Source organism: Bos indicus x Bos taurus, chromosome 3, assembly GCF_003369695.1.
Source record: "Bos indicus x Bos taurus breed Angus x Brahman F1 hybrid chromosome 3, Bos_hybrid_MaternalHap_v2.0, whole genome shotgun sequence".
NCBI lineage: Eukaryota > Metazoa > Chordata > Mammalia > Artiodactyla > Bovidae > Bos > Bos indicus x Bos taurus.
The window spans coordinates 75,225,152-75,241,377 of NC_040078.1; the positions used below are offsets into that span (position 1 = coordinate 75,225,152).

A 16,226-nucleotide genomic window follows, 5' to 3' on the forward strand; every position below is an offset into this window, starting at 1 on the left:
TACAATGGAAAACCAAATCCTAATTTTAGGTAGGTCAGAAGAGCAGCAATTTTTTTTTTTTTTTAACTACATGGTATTTATCAATAGCTTTTGGAGCATTTCGGGAATGTTTCCCTCATAACTGCTTTATCATTTTGATCATAGCAAAGATTTATCTCTGTGTTATTCAACAATTAGAAGACAAAACCTAAAAAAAAAATTCCCATAAATAGAAGGGAATATACAGTTTACTTTATACACTGTTAATTTCACCAAAGCCTTGGTTAATACACCTAATTCACTGAAGCACTTTGTAACATTCAAAAGCTGTGCTGAAAAGCTAAATCAGAGTTGAGAGTAGGTAGAAGAAGGTGCAGGATAAACCAGAAAAACTATCCCAATTCATCAATTTTTCTCTATGTGAAATGGGCATTTTAACCAACCATCAATTACTATATGTTGTAGATCTTAACCACTGAAAATGACAGTAAAATCGCTACAAAGAGGGCTTCAATCCATTTAACATGGTGACGCATGAACATGTCTCAAGCTACATTAATGAGGAAAGGCAAACCACGGACTGCTGGGACTTTCCCAAACATTTCCTAGAAATTCATCAGTTATAAGAAGTCCTCTCACCTGCTCTGGATATCCATCCATACTCCTTTGCCCTTTAGTTTGAATTAAGCACCGTCCGGGCTGAGGTCCCCGAGTGGCCTGTGAAGAGGGGATCTGAATGGGCAATGGCGACTGAAATTGCTGGATGGTCACTTTGTTGACATTTCCCTCGTACGGCTGCTGCTCCCGACTACGATGCTGAAGGCTTTGGGAGCCCATCAAGGTCTGGATGTGGCTGCCTGCCTGTGGAGAAGATAATCTGTCAGAAGATTTGTGGTGTTGAAAGGATGTCATTAAAGTAGGGGGGAAAAAAGAGCACAGAGTCAGTAAAGTGGCATCATTTGGGCTTTCAGCCATGGCAGGAAAGGATAATGAAAAACCAGTAAGGGTCTGCCTTCTGTGGTCTGTGAAAATGTTAATATCAGAGCAAGGTCACATTAAATACATTCGTAGTCATCTGATGGCTTATCAAAGGTGATTTTAACCCCCATTTTAAGGGAACAAAGTTCAGTCTGAAAAATTTCAAGAAGAAAAAGTCACAACTTAAAAAATAAAGAGGTGAACCATCTGGCATTTCATTTTGAATAATGGCAGGGAGAGAAATGTAATATGTGAAACACTGGGGGAAATGATAGAAACTAATTCCTAATTCTGAAGCAAAAGAATTGAATTCCATATTTGTCTTTATGCCACACATATGTATAGGAAGCTTGTTTTGGTGAGTATAATCGATATTTATTAATTTTTTCTATTATTAAAACAAGAATACTTTTTTGGGAATCTTTAAATTCCATTAAAATTAATCACGTGGATTTCTTGTGTCTAGCCTGTAGAGGCACTAGTTGTGCAAGTGAAGTGAAAGTCGCTCAGTCCTGTCGATTCTTTGTGAGCCCATGGACCAAATAGTCCATGGAATTCTCCAGGCCAGAATACTGGAGTGGGTAGCTGTTTTCTTCTCCAGGGGATCTTCCCAACCCAGGGACTGAACCAAGGTCTCTCGCATTGCAGGCGGATTCTTTACCAGCTGAGCCACGGGGGAAGCCCAGTTATGCAAAGGTCTTTAAAATGAGCTCTGCATGCAGATCTTGACATGAGCTTTCAGAGATTCATCAGTACCCCATTTAAAGCAATAGCGATCATTTATCAATCCATGTGTGGTTGCTTCCCTGGTAGCTCAGCTGGTAAAGAATCCACCTGCAATTCAAGAGACCCCAGTTCGATTCCTGGGTTGGAAAGATCCACTGGAGAAGGGATAGGTTACCTACTCCAGTATTCTTGGGCTTCCCTGGTAGCTTAGCTGGTAAAGAATCTGCCTGAAAAATGCGGGAGTCCTGTTTCGATCCCTGGGTTGGGAAGGTCCCCTGGAGATAGGAATGGCTACCCACTCCAGTATTCTGGCCTGGAGAATACCAAGGCCTGTATAGGCCTTGGGGTCGCAAAGAGTTGGGAGACTGAGCAACTTTAACAAGCGTAGTTGCTAGAGGAGAAAGGGCATGGGAAAGTTTGGTCTCCAATCTTTACATGAAACAATATCTAATCCAGTTTTTGTTCACTCCATTTTCTCACCTTCACTCTAGCATGGGTTTCTTGAGTCATTCTACTTGACATCTTTCCTTCCAAGAAGGCAGTTCTGTTTGTGAGTTGATAACCAGAACATGCCTTTTATTGACTGATTGATTGATTTGGCTGTACCAGGCATCTTGTGGGGACCTTAGTTCCCCAACCAGGAATCGAACCCATGCCCCCTGCAATGGAAGGGCAGAGTCCTAACCACTGGACCATCAGCAAAGTCCCCTACAACATGCCTTTTAAAATTAAGTATGGTTTAATGTGGAGGTCTAACTTGGGAAATGAATGCTCATCCTTAATACTTTTGAAACTATATTTTAATGTTGTGCTTGGTACTACACCTTCATTATGAAAGGATCTGAGGGATTACTTTCTGAATTCATTATCTTTCTTATTGATGTTTTAAGGGTAGGCAATTTGGAATTTAAAAGTAAGAATTTAAAACTAAGAATTCATTAGTTATAAAAGTTTGTGAATTTTCCTGACTAATCAAGATTTTTGATTACTATGAAAAAGTCAGATTGGAGGAACAAGGAAAATTTATTTAACAAGTATTCAAGGAAAAGATGACTTCATTAAAGTTCTTAAAGAAGAACTACATAAGGGATATAAGGAGATGACAGTGATCATTGGAAAATCATTTGGAGAGGGAAGGCATGCTGTTTGATTTCAAACAACAGGTATTTCAGCTAAGAAAATATTAAAAATTACTATTTGGCAATATGCAAGGCAAAGTAAAAAATCATTTGATTACATTTTAAGTATCCAACTGATTGTCTTATCATGTACAATTTTTTTTTTACATTCAAAAATAGTAAAGATATTTCAGTCACGAGAAATTGGAGAAAAAGATGCAAAAAGAAGTTTCAGGCACAACATCAAACACAGCACAATATCAAAACAGTTATCATACCAATACTGTCTAATGTAACCAGGGATCACAAAACCATGACATCATAAGCACAACTAAGATAAACTCATAATAGGCAAATGTGTATTTCTCTAATATATCTAGTCCCTTCTCAGAAATCTAAATGAAAGATGTCACAACTTTCTCAGTCATTCTAGAAGACTGAACACACTTTTGGTCAAGTATTTCATTTTTGCAAATTCCATTCTCTCATACCTCCACGGAATTTCATGTTCTCTTGTTAGGTAGGAGAGGAAAACCATGATAAGCCCAGTATCATGTTTTGAGCTACTGTACTCTGAATGAACTCACTGGCCTGCTGAGTTATTTGGAGAAAATGGTTTCCTGGCCTTAGAGGAGCTGGGGGTATAGGCTGACTAAGACTGATTGGCTTGACTAGTAAACAATCAATTGACTTTATATCCGCTTCTTGTCTCCATTGATGTAGTATTCATGGGTCTTCAGTTAGTGCTTGAGCCAGTGGGAAAGAGGAAGACTGGCTGTTTAATTGAAAGTGACAGACAAGAAAAGAATTTTTATACCCCCCAAAATTTAGAGGGGATCCAGAACATAGCTCGAGTCCCATGAGCATAATTCACGTAAGATAATCAATAATGATTGCTTAGCCACAATTTCATTGATTAGAATATTCTGATAATGGTCTACTCAAGGGTAAAAAACTGTATGCTATAGTTTTAAAACATATTATATTATAGCCTTCTGATTGGAAAGTTTGAGCTTTAATTATGCTTTGATTTGAAGCCTTTGAGGGCAAGCACCATATCATACTTAACATCTTTAATAACTGGCACTGTAACTTCTAACAATGGCTATCATCCAAACACTAGGTGCCAGACAATGTGCTAAAACTTACATTATACATATTATCTCCTTTAACCCTTACAATAGTATTAAGGGATTAATTATTATTAGCTGTTATTATTTAATTTTACTGAGGAGGAAACTATGGCTTGGAGAGGTTAAGTAACTGTCCCAAGTAATTTGCACAACTGGGAAACTGGCTGGACCAGGATTTGAACCAAGGCTGTCTGACAATCAGAGTGCATGTTCTTAAATGCAAAATTATAGTGCAACAACATTTTCCCCCAAATTGTCTCTCTCCCTCCAATAGTTGAACTATGAAATGAAAAGGAACCACAAAAAGGAACTAAAGTATCAGGTTGTTGAGGAAGGGTATATCAAATTTCTTTAGCAGTCCTTTAATTTGCTAAAGAGCCATTTCTACTTTTTGAATTAGGTCTATTATCTAATTTTAGATCCTATGTATGTGACTTAGAACTTTATACTTAAGCAAATAGGAGGATGCTCTGTGTATTTAGCAATCTTCTCATGATTGTAAAATAATAATGCTTATGTTCTCAGATGGCTTGGCAAAACATAAATTGGGCATGGAAGGAACATTCTGTAAAATGATTCTGCTCACATCAGCAGCAGTTCTTTCACCCTCTACTGGGGCTACAGGGTGCAATAAATGGGGATGGGTAATGACAGCTATAGAAAGCAAAGAATTAACACTAATTTTATGTGAAGTTAACCAAACATAAATGACACAAGACATCTAATGGAACAATCGTGGTGTGGAGGGACTATAAAGAGGAAGTTTTTCTGACTGGCACAGAGGCTTGAGAAAGTAATAAGGATGCTCATGAAAAAGTAGAAAGGACTGATGAAAATGTAGAAAATGTCAAGAGACTGGATTTGTTCAAGTAGAGGGTTAGCTATGAGAACATTGACTCATACTGAAGGAGAATTTGAACATGAAGTTTTCTATAAAGGTTGAGTTGCACATTTTGAATGATAAAAAGAAATAGAGAAGATTTGACATTTGTTTTGAACTTTCAAGGGGAGGTTGAACAGAATAACATGTATTTGAGGAGAATAGTATGGAATATGATGTTTTCAAGTTGACCCAAAAACATACTGTCAAGGTTTACAGAGAAAAACTCCAAACATCCAAAGGAAATATTTATGTCAAAGCCACAGAAAAAAAATGTGATTTGATACCAAATGGCACTGTTCATATGCAATTTATCTCACAGCTCGTTATTCTGTGGAAATTTGAAGTGTTTGGGGGGTTTTGTATGATATAAAATAGAGGATATTTTTTCACTACATCAAGTTGTGGTTCACACTATTTTCTTAGAAAAGACTGACAAGTGTATTACTCAATTTGGCTATCTGTTTTACTACTCATCTTGGCTCTTGGACCACTTGTAATTGCTTCCAAAAATTAAACACAGCCTCAAAGGATGAAAATTTATGCCACTGAGAATACTCAAATGGATACAATTCATTTTCTAAAATTAAGTTCAAAAGAGTTATAAAGATATTTGGGAGCAATGTCAGCAACACAGAAACATCTACAAGGAATAATTAAGTAACTGATTTAAAGGAAACAGCAGTACTCATTTAAATGAGTTGGTTTCAATAATTTTGTACAACAACAAAACAGTTCTATCAGTTACAATCTACAACATATACTCTGCAGTACCTTTTTTTTTTTTACACATAGGGTTAAGTGTTAGAAATCAGGACAGTAGGATTTTTGCTTCAAGTAGATGAAGTAGACATACGTTTCCTTATTCCCTCCATTAAGAACAATGAAAAACACTGGACATTATAAATAAACAAATATAGGAAAACTCTGGAACATAGACTGAAGAGGCAAAGGACCAAGTAACAACATGGTAGTAAATTTCTCAGGCTTTATTTTTTTGTCATATATCCCGGACTAGAACTTGAAAAAGTGGACATCCCCAAAATGCCAACCAGTATAGATGAGGAAAGCCCCAACCAAAGCCTATTTTTTCTAGCCATAGGACAAAGGAAAAAGGGCAGCTTAGCAAGACAGAAAACTTTTAGATAACAATTGCTCTATTATAGCCAAACACCATGGAAAGGACTGTGGTCCCACCATGACAATGCCAGCAAAGACCAAGTGGGAAGAGGAGATATCTACCCTCATAAGGATTTAACAAGACACAACACTTCTGCTGGGGTGGTGTCAGAGAAGGCCGAGTGAGGTGTCAGTGCGTGCATCCCCACTGGCCAGTAGTGAGCCACTTGCCACCCAATGGTGTCAGTGGAGACCACACAAGGAGCATGGACTCACACCCCAACCCAGCAGCAATGAGGCACTTCTCTACCTTCACATTAGGGTGGTTAGAGAGGTCTCAGTGCACAGTCAGGATTTTCTCCATCACTTAAGTACAATGAGGCTACTCTCACTTAGGTATCAGTGGAGACCTTCTGGGAGATGGAACTTCAATCCTGTAACAAAAATGAGGAGACTTTGCCTCAGGTGTCACTGGATTCTAAATGAAAAAATTGGACTTGTGCCCCAACTTGGCCAAAACCAGGCAACAGGAGTGGTGTCAGAAAAGACCAGCTGCAACAGATGATTTAAATATAATTCAGAGTTTGGTAACATAGTATGAAAATGTCTAGGTTTTAACCATACCAAGAACAAGGAAGATCTCAAACAATGAAAAAAAAAAAACCAACACCAACAATAGATACTAACACTGAGATGACAGAAATTAGAACTAACTGAAAAGATTTTTATGACAACAATAAGAATGCTTCAGTGATTAATTACATACATGCTTGAAAGAAATAAAAGAACAGAAACCCACCAAAGAAATATAATGTCTTAGTTAAGAAACAGAAAATGTAAAGAAGAAACACATGGAAATTTTACAGTTAGAAAATATAATAACTGAAAAGCTCTGTGTATGGGCTTAACATCATAATGTAGAGAACAAAGAGAAAAAAAAAAAAAAAAACTGAAAGGATGGTAGAAATTATCCAGTCTGTAACAAAGAGAAAACACACTAAGAAAAAAAAATGAACAGAGTCCCAGAGACTCAATCAAAGGTTCCAACAGTAATATTGTCAAAACAGATGAGAAAGAAGTCAGGCTGAAAAATTAAAAGAAATAATGGCAGAACAATTCTGAAATTTGACAAAAGGAAAGTCTTATAGATTTAAGAAGCAGATAGTCCTATAGATTTAAGAGAAATCCCATACAGGGTAAACACAAAGAAATCAATGCACATTCACATCATAATTAAGCTTCTGAAAACTAAAGAGAAAGAAAAATATCTCAAAAGCAGCTTGAGAAACATGACATTCTTACCCATAGAGGAAAAACAATTTGAATTACACTGGATATCTCATCAAAGACCATGAAGGACAGAAGAAAGTGCCACAATATTTTTCAAGTACTGAAGAAAAAGAACTGTCAACTCAACATCCTATACTCTTGAAAAATATTCTTCAGCAATCAAAGAAAAACTGAAATATTCTCAGATGAGGAAAATGAGAATTTGTCACCACTAGATTTATCCTAAAAATGGTTAAAGGAATTTTCTAAACAAAAAAATTATGAAAGAAGAAACCTGGAACATTAGGAAAGGAGAAAGAACATGACAAGCAAATATATGGGTAAATAAAATGAGCTTTCTTTCTCTTCTTGAATTTTCAAAATTATGTTTGATGATGAAGTAAAATTATGGTATTATCTGAAAGAGATGGGAATACCAGACCACCTGACCTGCCTCTTGAGAAATTTGTATGCAGCTCAGGAAGCAACAGTTAGAACTGGACATGGAACAACAGACTGGTTCCAAATAGGAAAAGGAGTACGTCAAGGCTGTATATTGTCACCATGCTTATTTAACTTCTATGCAGAGTACATCATGAGAAATGCTGGGCTGGAAGAAGCACAAGCTGGAATCAAAATTGCCGGGAGAAATATCAATAACCTCAGATATGCAGATGACACCACCCTTATGGCAGAAAGTGAAGAGGAACTAAAAAGCCTCTTGATGAACGTGAAAGAGGAGAGTGAAAAAGTTGGCTTAAAACTCAACATTCATAAAATGAAGATCATGGCATCTGGTCCCATCACTTAATGGCAAACTGATGGGGAAACAGTGGAAACAGTGTCAGACTTTATTTTGGGGGGCTCCAAAATCACTGCAGATGGTGACTGCAGCTATGAAATTAAAAGACACTTACTCCTTGGAAGAAAAGTTATGACCAACCTAGATAGTATATGGAAAAGCAGAGACATTACTTTGCCAACAAAGGTCCGTCTAGTCAAGGCTATGGTTTTTCCAGTGGTCATGTATGGATGTGAGAGTTGGACTGTGAAGAAAGCTGAGCACCGAAGAATTGATGCCTTTGAACTGTGGTGTTGGAGAAGACTCTTGAGAGTCCCCTGGACTGCAAGGAGATCCAACCAGTCCATCCTAAAGGAGATCAGTCCTGGGTATTCACTGGAAGGACTGATGTTGAAGCTGAAACTCCAATACTTTGGCCACCTGATGCGAAGAGCTGACTTATTTGGAAAGACCCTGGTGCTGGGAAAGATTGAGGGCAAGAAGAGAAGGGGATGACAGAGGATGAGAGGTTTGGATGGCATCACCGACTCAGTGGACATGAGTTTGGGTAAACTCCAGGAGTTGGTGATGGACAGGGAGGCCTGGTGTGCTGCAGTTCATGGGGCTGCAAAGAGTCGGACATGACTGAGTGACTGAACTGAACTGACTGCTACAGTTGGAGATTTCAACATGCTCCTCTCAACAATTGATAGAAGAACTAGACTGAAAATTATGAAGAAAAAGAAAAATTCAACAATACATCAACCAACCAGATCTAATCATCACTTATAGAACATTCTAGCTGATAGGAGCACGATACACATTTTTTTCAAGTTCCCACAGTATATTCACTGAGATAGACTATATCCTGATTTGGAAAACAAATTGCAACAAATTTAAAAGAGCTGAAATTACACAAAATATTTTCTCCAATCACAATAAATCAAACTAGGAATGAATGATAGAAAGATAAAAAGAAAATATTTAAACACTTGGGAACTAAAAATGTAGTTCTAAATAACTCATGGATCAAAGAAGAAGTCTCAGGGGAAATAAAATATTGAACTGAATGTAAATGAAAATTCATAAAACAAAGCTAAAGTGCATATACTAGAAAAGAAAACACCTTAAGTCCATAATTGAGATACTACCTCAATAGCTTAGAAAAATAGCCAGCAGAAGGAAATATTAAAAGTGTAGAAATTAATGGAACTTAAAATTAACTACAAAATAAAATAAATAGCTGTTTTTAAAAGATCAATAAAATCGACATACATCTAGCAAGACTGAAAAAGAAAAAAAAAAGACAAATTATCAAAATCAAGAAAAAGGGGATATCACTACAGACTGCAGATTTCACGAGGATAATATGGTAACACTACTAATAACTCGACAAAAAATTTGAAATGGGCCACTTTCTTTTTTTTAAAATGTCTACACTTAAAAAATTTTTTTAATTGGAGGCTAATTCTTTACAATGTTGTGGTGGTTTTTGCCTTACGTTCACATGAATCAGCCATAGGTGGACATGTGTTCCCCATCCTGAACCTCCATTCCACCTCCCTCCCCATCTCATCCCTTAGGATCATTCCACTTTCTTAAAAAAAACGAACTACCATAACTCACACAATATGGATTAGATAATTTGAATAGCCCTGAAACAATCAAGGTTAGCATCGGTAATTTAAAAATTCCCAGTAAAAAATTCTCTAGGCCCAGATCGTTATACTGGATAATGTTATGTGATGAATCTTATTTATTCTATCAAATGTTTAAATAAGAGTTAACAGTAATTCTATGCATTAATTTCCAGATAATAGAAGAGGAGTAAAAGCTTCCCATTTTATGAACAAAACCACAAAACGACAGTACAACAAACAAAAAGCAGGAAGAAAAAAGAAAGGAAGAAAGAAAAAGAAAACTATAGATCAATATCTTTTAGAATACAGATGCAAAAAATCCATAACAAAACAATGACAAAATAGAATTCAGCAATATATAGAAAGAATTAAACATCATGACTAACTGGAGTTTATTTGAATAATAAAAAGCTCACTCAATATTTGAAAATCAACCAGTGCATTATATTAATGGCTACAGAAGAAAAATCATGTGATCATATCAAAGGAAGCAGAATAAGGTTATTGTGAAGATGAGTACATTTATGTCAAGCACCTTAGTACCATGCTTAATATATACAGTAGATACTATTTCATGATTATGATAACCAAACTGTCTTCTTAATTTATTTGTGTACAGCTAGGGGTAATTTTGATGTCAAAAATCTAAGTTCTCCCATTTGGGCGTTAGAGGACAAACTTGTATAAAGTCATGGAAGGGAGCCCTGAAGGTTGAAAGAGAGGTGGCAGGAGGTTGTTTCTCTTGCCCCCAGGACATGGTAACAGTGCATTCTGCTGACACAATGCAGTATTACGTGGAGGATTAAAATTTGCTGATCTTAAATTTTTAGACTCAAATACTGGTGGTATACTCCAGTACTTCAAAGGAGAGGCAATAGGGCCTTTCCTTTCAGTTCACAAGCCTTAGGATGGCAGCTGACTGATATGGGCAGGCAGTCATTTGTGGCTTATTGAATCTCTATAAGCATATTCTTCTATGATTAAAGGTCAACTTACAAAACACAGCTCTGTAATTGAAAATTATTAACCACAGTGGAAAAAAAAGAGGATCCATGATAGTAAAAGTGATGAAATTAGAGCTAAGTCAACACTTTCCACCGACAATTTGTTCTATGATGATGTTGAATTTTACATGCCTGATCTTGAGAAACCTATATGCAGGTCAGGAAGCAACAGTTAGAACTGGACATGGAATAACAGACTGGATCCAAATAGGAAAAGGAGTACGTTAAAGCTGTGTATTGTCACCCTGCTTATTTAACTTATATGCAGAGTACATCATGAGAAATGCTGGCCTGGAAGAAGAACAAGCTGGAATCAAGATTGTCAGGAGAAATATCAATAACCTCGGATATGCAGATGACACCACTCTTACGGCAGAAAGTGAAGAGGAACTAAAAAGCCTCTTGATGAAAGTGAAAGTGGAGAGTGAAAAAGTTGGCTTAAAGCTCAACATTCAGGAATCTAAAATCATGGCATCTGGTCCCATCACTTCATGGGAAATAGATGGGGAAACAGTGGAAACAGTGTCAGACTTTATTTTTCTGGGCTCCAAAATCACTGCAGATGGTGACTGCAGCCATGAAATTAAAAGACACTTACTCCTTGGAAGGAAAGTTATGACCATCCTAGATAGCATATTCAAAAGCAGAGACATTACTTTGCCAACAAAGGTCCGTCTAGTCAAGGCTATGGTTTTTCCAGTGGTCATGTATGGATGTGAGAGTTGGACTGTGAAGAAGGCTGAGCGCTGAAGAATTGATGCTTTTGAACTGTGGTGTTGGAGAAGACTCTTGAGAGTCCCTTGGACTGCAAGGAGATCCAACCAGTCCATCCTGAAGGAGATCAGTCTTGGGTGTTCTTTGAAAGGACTGAGGCTGAAGCAGAAACTCCAATACTTTTGCCACCTCATGTGAAGAGCTGACTCATTGGAAAAGACTCTGATGCTGGGAGGGATTGGGGGCAGGAGGAGAAGGGGAGGACAGAGGATGAGATGGCTGGATGGCGTCACCGACTCCATGGACATGAGTTTGGGTGAACTCCAGGAGTTGGTGATGGACAGGGAGGCCTGGCGTGCTGCAATTCATGGGGTCACAAAGAGTTGGATATGACTGAGCGACTGAACTGAACTGAACTGAATGAACAGGAAGATGTTAGCAATAACAATAAAAGTTTGATAATCATTTATTTCACCCTTAAGATGTTTAGAAACCTATAGGTGGTGGACCTAACAGAATGGACCTAACAGAAACAAGATATTAAGAAGAGGTGGCAAGAATACACAGAAGAACTGTACAAAAAGATCTTAATGACCCAATAACCACAATGGTGTGATCACTCACTTAGAGTTTGACATCCTAAAGTGCGAAGTCAAGTGAACCTTAGGAAGCATCACTACGAACAAAGCTAGTGGAGGTGATGGAATTCCAGCTGAGCTATTTCAAATCCTAAAAGATGATGTTGCAAAAGTGCTGCACTCAATTTGGAAAACTCATCAAATTTGGAAAACTCAGCAGTGGCCACAGGACTGGAAAAGGTCAGTTTTCATTCCAGTCCCAAAGAAAAGCAATGCCAAAGAATGCTCAAACTATCGCACAATTGTACTCATCTCACATGCTAGTAAAGTAATGCTCAAAATTCTCCAAGCCAGGCTTCAGCAATACATGAACTGTGAACTTCCACAAGTTCAAGCTGGTTTTAGAAAAGGCAGAGGAACCAGAGATCAAATTGCCAACATCCACTGGATCATCGAAAAAGCAAGAGGGTTCCAGGAAAACATCTACTTCTGCTTTATTGAGTATGCCAAAGCCTTTGACTGTGTGGATCACAATAAACTGTGGGAAATTCTTCAAGAGATGGGAATACCAGACCACCTGACCTGCCTCTTGAGAAACCTGTATGAAGGTCAGGAAGCAACAGTTAGATCTGGACATGGACCAACAGACTGGTTCCAAATAGGAAAAGGAGTACATCAAGGCTATATACTGTCAGCCTTGTTTAACCTGCTTATTTAACTTATATGCAGAGTACATCATGGGAAACACTGGGCTGGATGAAGCACAAGTTGGAATCAAGACTGCTGGGAGAAATATCAATAACCTCAGATATGCAGATGACACTACCCTTATGGCAGAAAGTGAAGAACAACTGAAGAGCCTCTTGATGAAAGTGAAAGAGGAGAGTGAAAAAGTTGGCTTAAAGCTCAACATTCAGAAAACTAAGATCATGGTATCCGGTCCCATCACTTCATATCAAATAGGTGGAGAAACAGTGCAAACAGTGGCAAACTTTATTTTTTGGGGCTCTAAAATCACTGCAGATGGTGACTGCAGCCATGAAATTAAAAGACGCTTACTCCTTGGAAGGAAGGTTATGAACAATCTAGACAGCATATAAAAAGCAGACATTACTTTGCCAACAAAAGTCTGTCTAGTCAAGGCTATGGTTTTTCCAGTAGTCATGTGTGGATGAGAGAGTTGGAACATAAAGAAAGCTGAGTGCTGAAGAATTGATGCTTTTGAACTGTGGTGTTGAAGACTCTTGAGAGTCCCTTGGACTGCAAGGAGATCCAGCCAGTCCATCCTAAAGGAAATCAGCCCTGAATATTCATTGGAAGGACTGATGTTGAAGCTGAAACTCCAATACTTTGGCCACCTGATGGCAAAGAGCTGACTCATTTGAAAAGACCCTGATACTGGTAAAGATTGAAGGCGAGAGAAGGGGACAACAGAGGATGAGATGGTTGGATTGCATCACCGACTCAATGGACATAAGTTTTAGTAAACTCTGGGAGTTGGTGATGGACAGGGAGGCCTGGTGTGCTGCAGTCCATGGGGTCTCAAAGAGTTGGACATGACTAAATGACTGAACTGTACTGATAGGTAGTGGAGTAATCATATAAAAATCAAATGACACGAAATGGAATCTTATCACTTTGATAGTCTCTATTTGGCAGCAATCCTTAGTCATCTGCCGGTATTCATATTGTTTAGGCCTTCAAACTACATATTCAGTCACAGACATTTTCATTACAATGGATCAAATTCACATTTTCTTTTTGCTCTTAAATTTCTTCGGAAATGAAGATAGTATAAATATTGTTATCTCCATTTTCTGAAGTCAACTATTTGTTTGTTTTAAGGAACAAATGTTATGAACTGATGAAATAAGTAGTTTAATCTGCCACTGTTTCTATTGCTTTAATCTGTGACAAATTTTTTTTACCTCTCATTTAAGAACCATTTGATAGACACTCTTTGGGCTTTCACTTTTATTAGGGAAATAATTTAGAATCAGTCTGGATGAGAACAATCTCCAGATTTTATGACAGTGATGTCCCTTACTATTGGATACAGCTATATTTTTTGCACTGGCATTAGGAGATAAAGTAATATGCTTTACAAGTTAAAGAATTAATGCTGTATTAAGTAAGAAAAGTCTAATACAAAAACAACTGTGGAACTAACAATACTTTATTCACCTGTCACTGTTCCTGTAAGTTAGACAAGAAATTTTCCATTGACATTTCTACAACTTCCTCTGTGCATTATTTTTGAGAACAAATTTAATTGCATAATAGAAGTAGAATAGGTTTTAAATATACCTATGACTGAAATAATACTAAAGTCAACTGATTAAAATACATCATCCTGACTGTTCAGATTTACAAAAGAAGTATTGGAAATGGATCATTAAATAGAGGATATTATTTCATTGATTTCTTCAAACTTTTCTTCCTGATTCAGCTACTAAGTGTATGGAACTGCCTTTGAAGGATCCCATTTTCATGGAAATTTTGACTTCCTACCAGCCATGTACTCTTGCTTTGGCAATTAATTCTCATTTAGCAAGGAAGTCTTTATATATTTTCAGCCTTTTCTCTCTCACATAAATAATTACCAATTATAGGGAGATTTGAATCTAACTGGATATATTCATTCTTACTCCTCTAGTATAGCAAAAGGCATGGCTGCATAGACTCACTAGAACAGGTAACATGATAATTAATGACCTTTTTTTAAAAGGGTACATTCAGTTCATCTGAATAATAGTTCTGATCCTGGTAGCCTGAAAGAAGTGCAGTTTAAAATTCTCAAGGCTAAATTTGAACCCTTAGTTTATAATTCTTATAATCATTCTTTGGATTATTTGACATATTTTAATTTGTAGAACTTTAAACAGTGCATTTTTATCCTATTCTAGAACAATAATATATTTATTCCATAAAGATCATGCTGAGGCTAGTCTAATAGAGACAGAAGCATACATTTGTTAGGGAGGGGAAATTAGTGGATATTTCTTAACAAATAGTCACTAAATATAAGCCTCAAGAATTTCAACGAGCTCTCAATAGGTGTTTGATGTATGCTCAGTCACTCAGGCATGTCCAACTCTCTGCAACCCCATGGACTATGGCCCACCAGGCTCCTTGCTCCATGGTATTTTCCTGGCAAGAATACTGGAGTGGGTTGTCATTTTTCTCCTCCAGGGGATCATTCCGACCCAGGGATCAAATCTGCCTTTTCTACATTTCCACTGAGCCGTCTGGTGTTTGATGGATGCCTAAAAATTTCATCAATAGTTGATCCTTAACCACAAAAGTCTCATAAGATATAATTTTTACCTACTTACTTCTATTTTTGCTGCCGCTGCTGCTGCTGCGTCGCCTCAGTCATGTCTGACTCTGTGTGACCCCATAGATGTCAGCCCACTAGGCTCCTCTGTCCCTGGGATTCTCCAGGCAAGAACACTGGAGTGGGTTGCCATTTCCTTCTCCAATGCATGCAAGTGAAAAGTGAAAGTGAAGTCGCTCACTTGTGCCTGACTCTTAGCGACCCCATAGACTGCAGCCTACTAGGCTCCTCTGTCCATGGGATTTTCCAGGCGAGAATACTGGAGTGGGGTGCCATTGCCTTCTCCAACTTCTGTTCTTAACCCTTCCTAATCTGTGATAATTATGACAGCCCTTCAGGCAACTGATGTGTTTGGAACTGTTGCTTAAAACACCTTTTTTAACTGACGTGTGAAATTAAGACGTGAATACATACTATTCACACAGATATTCAGTTCTAGATTATTTCTGAAAACCCAAACTCCAAGAAAAGTAGAGTTGTGTCACCATAGATCTAGAGAGCCATATTCAAAGTTCTGTTAGGAATAGAGGTTCTTTTTCATTCGGACACATTTGGTATTTTCCCATGGTTCCACTTTCCTTTTTAAACTTAGCTCCTGCGAAAAAGTGGCTTTTGGTCAAGAGAAAAATTCTGAATATATCTGTGTATGAAATGTTACTCTGGGGACAACAGATAGGTCTAAATTTTTTTTATTTGGTTTTAATAATTAAAGAAATCTGTAATTGTATGACTTCATCATCAATCTACCCTTTCACTGACTCTCTTCTCATTTTGGTGGCAGAGCTTACTGACAGCAAAAGTATTCAACTGCTATTTTTTCTAGAAGTCCAGAAACCTCAGTAGAAGTGACACCAACATGAGTAGGAGTGACGAGAAGAGGATGGTTGAAGGAAGCAAGGAGAACCTTAACCTACCAACTGACTCCAAAAGATCTCCTTTCCGACTTTATACAAATGTTTGGGGCTGAAAA

At 37.6% G+C, this 16,226-nt stretch overlaps 1 protein-coding gene across 12 annotated transcripts in view; it reads right to left on the reverse strand.

The window, feature by feature from the left end:
* LRRC7 (leucine rich repeat containing 7) overlaps positions 1–16,226 on the reverse strand; it is a 622,091-nt gene that overhangs the window by 64,795 nt on the left and 541,070 nt on the right. For 11 of the 12 annotated variants that reach the window (XM_027536916.1, XM_027536918.1, XM_027536924.1 and 8 more), the window contains one exon: positions 619–840. In XM_027536916.1, the coding sequence (XP_027392717.1) occupies positions 619–840 (222 nt within the window). Of the gene's footprint in view, positions 1–618; positions 841–16,226 lie in introns of those variants that run through there. The other variant, XR_003510334.1, reaches the window with a different exon arrangement.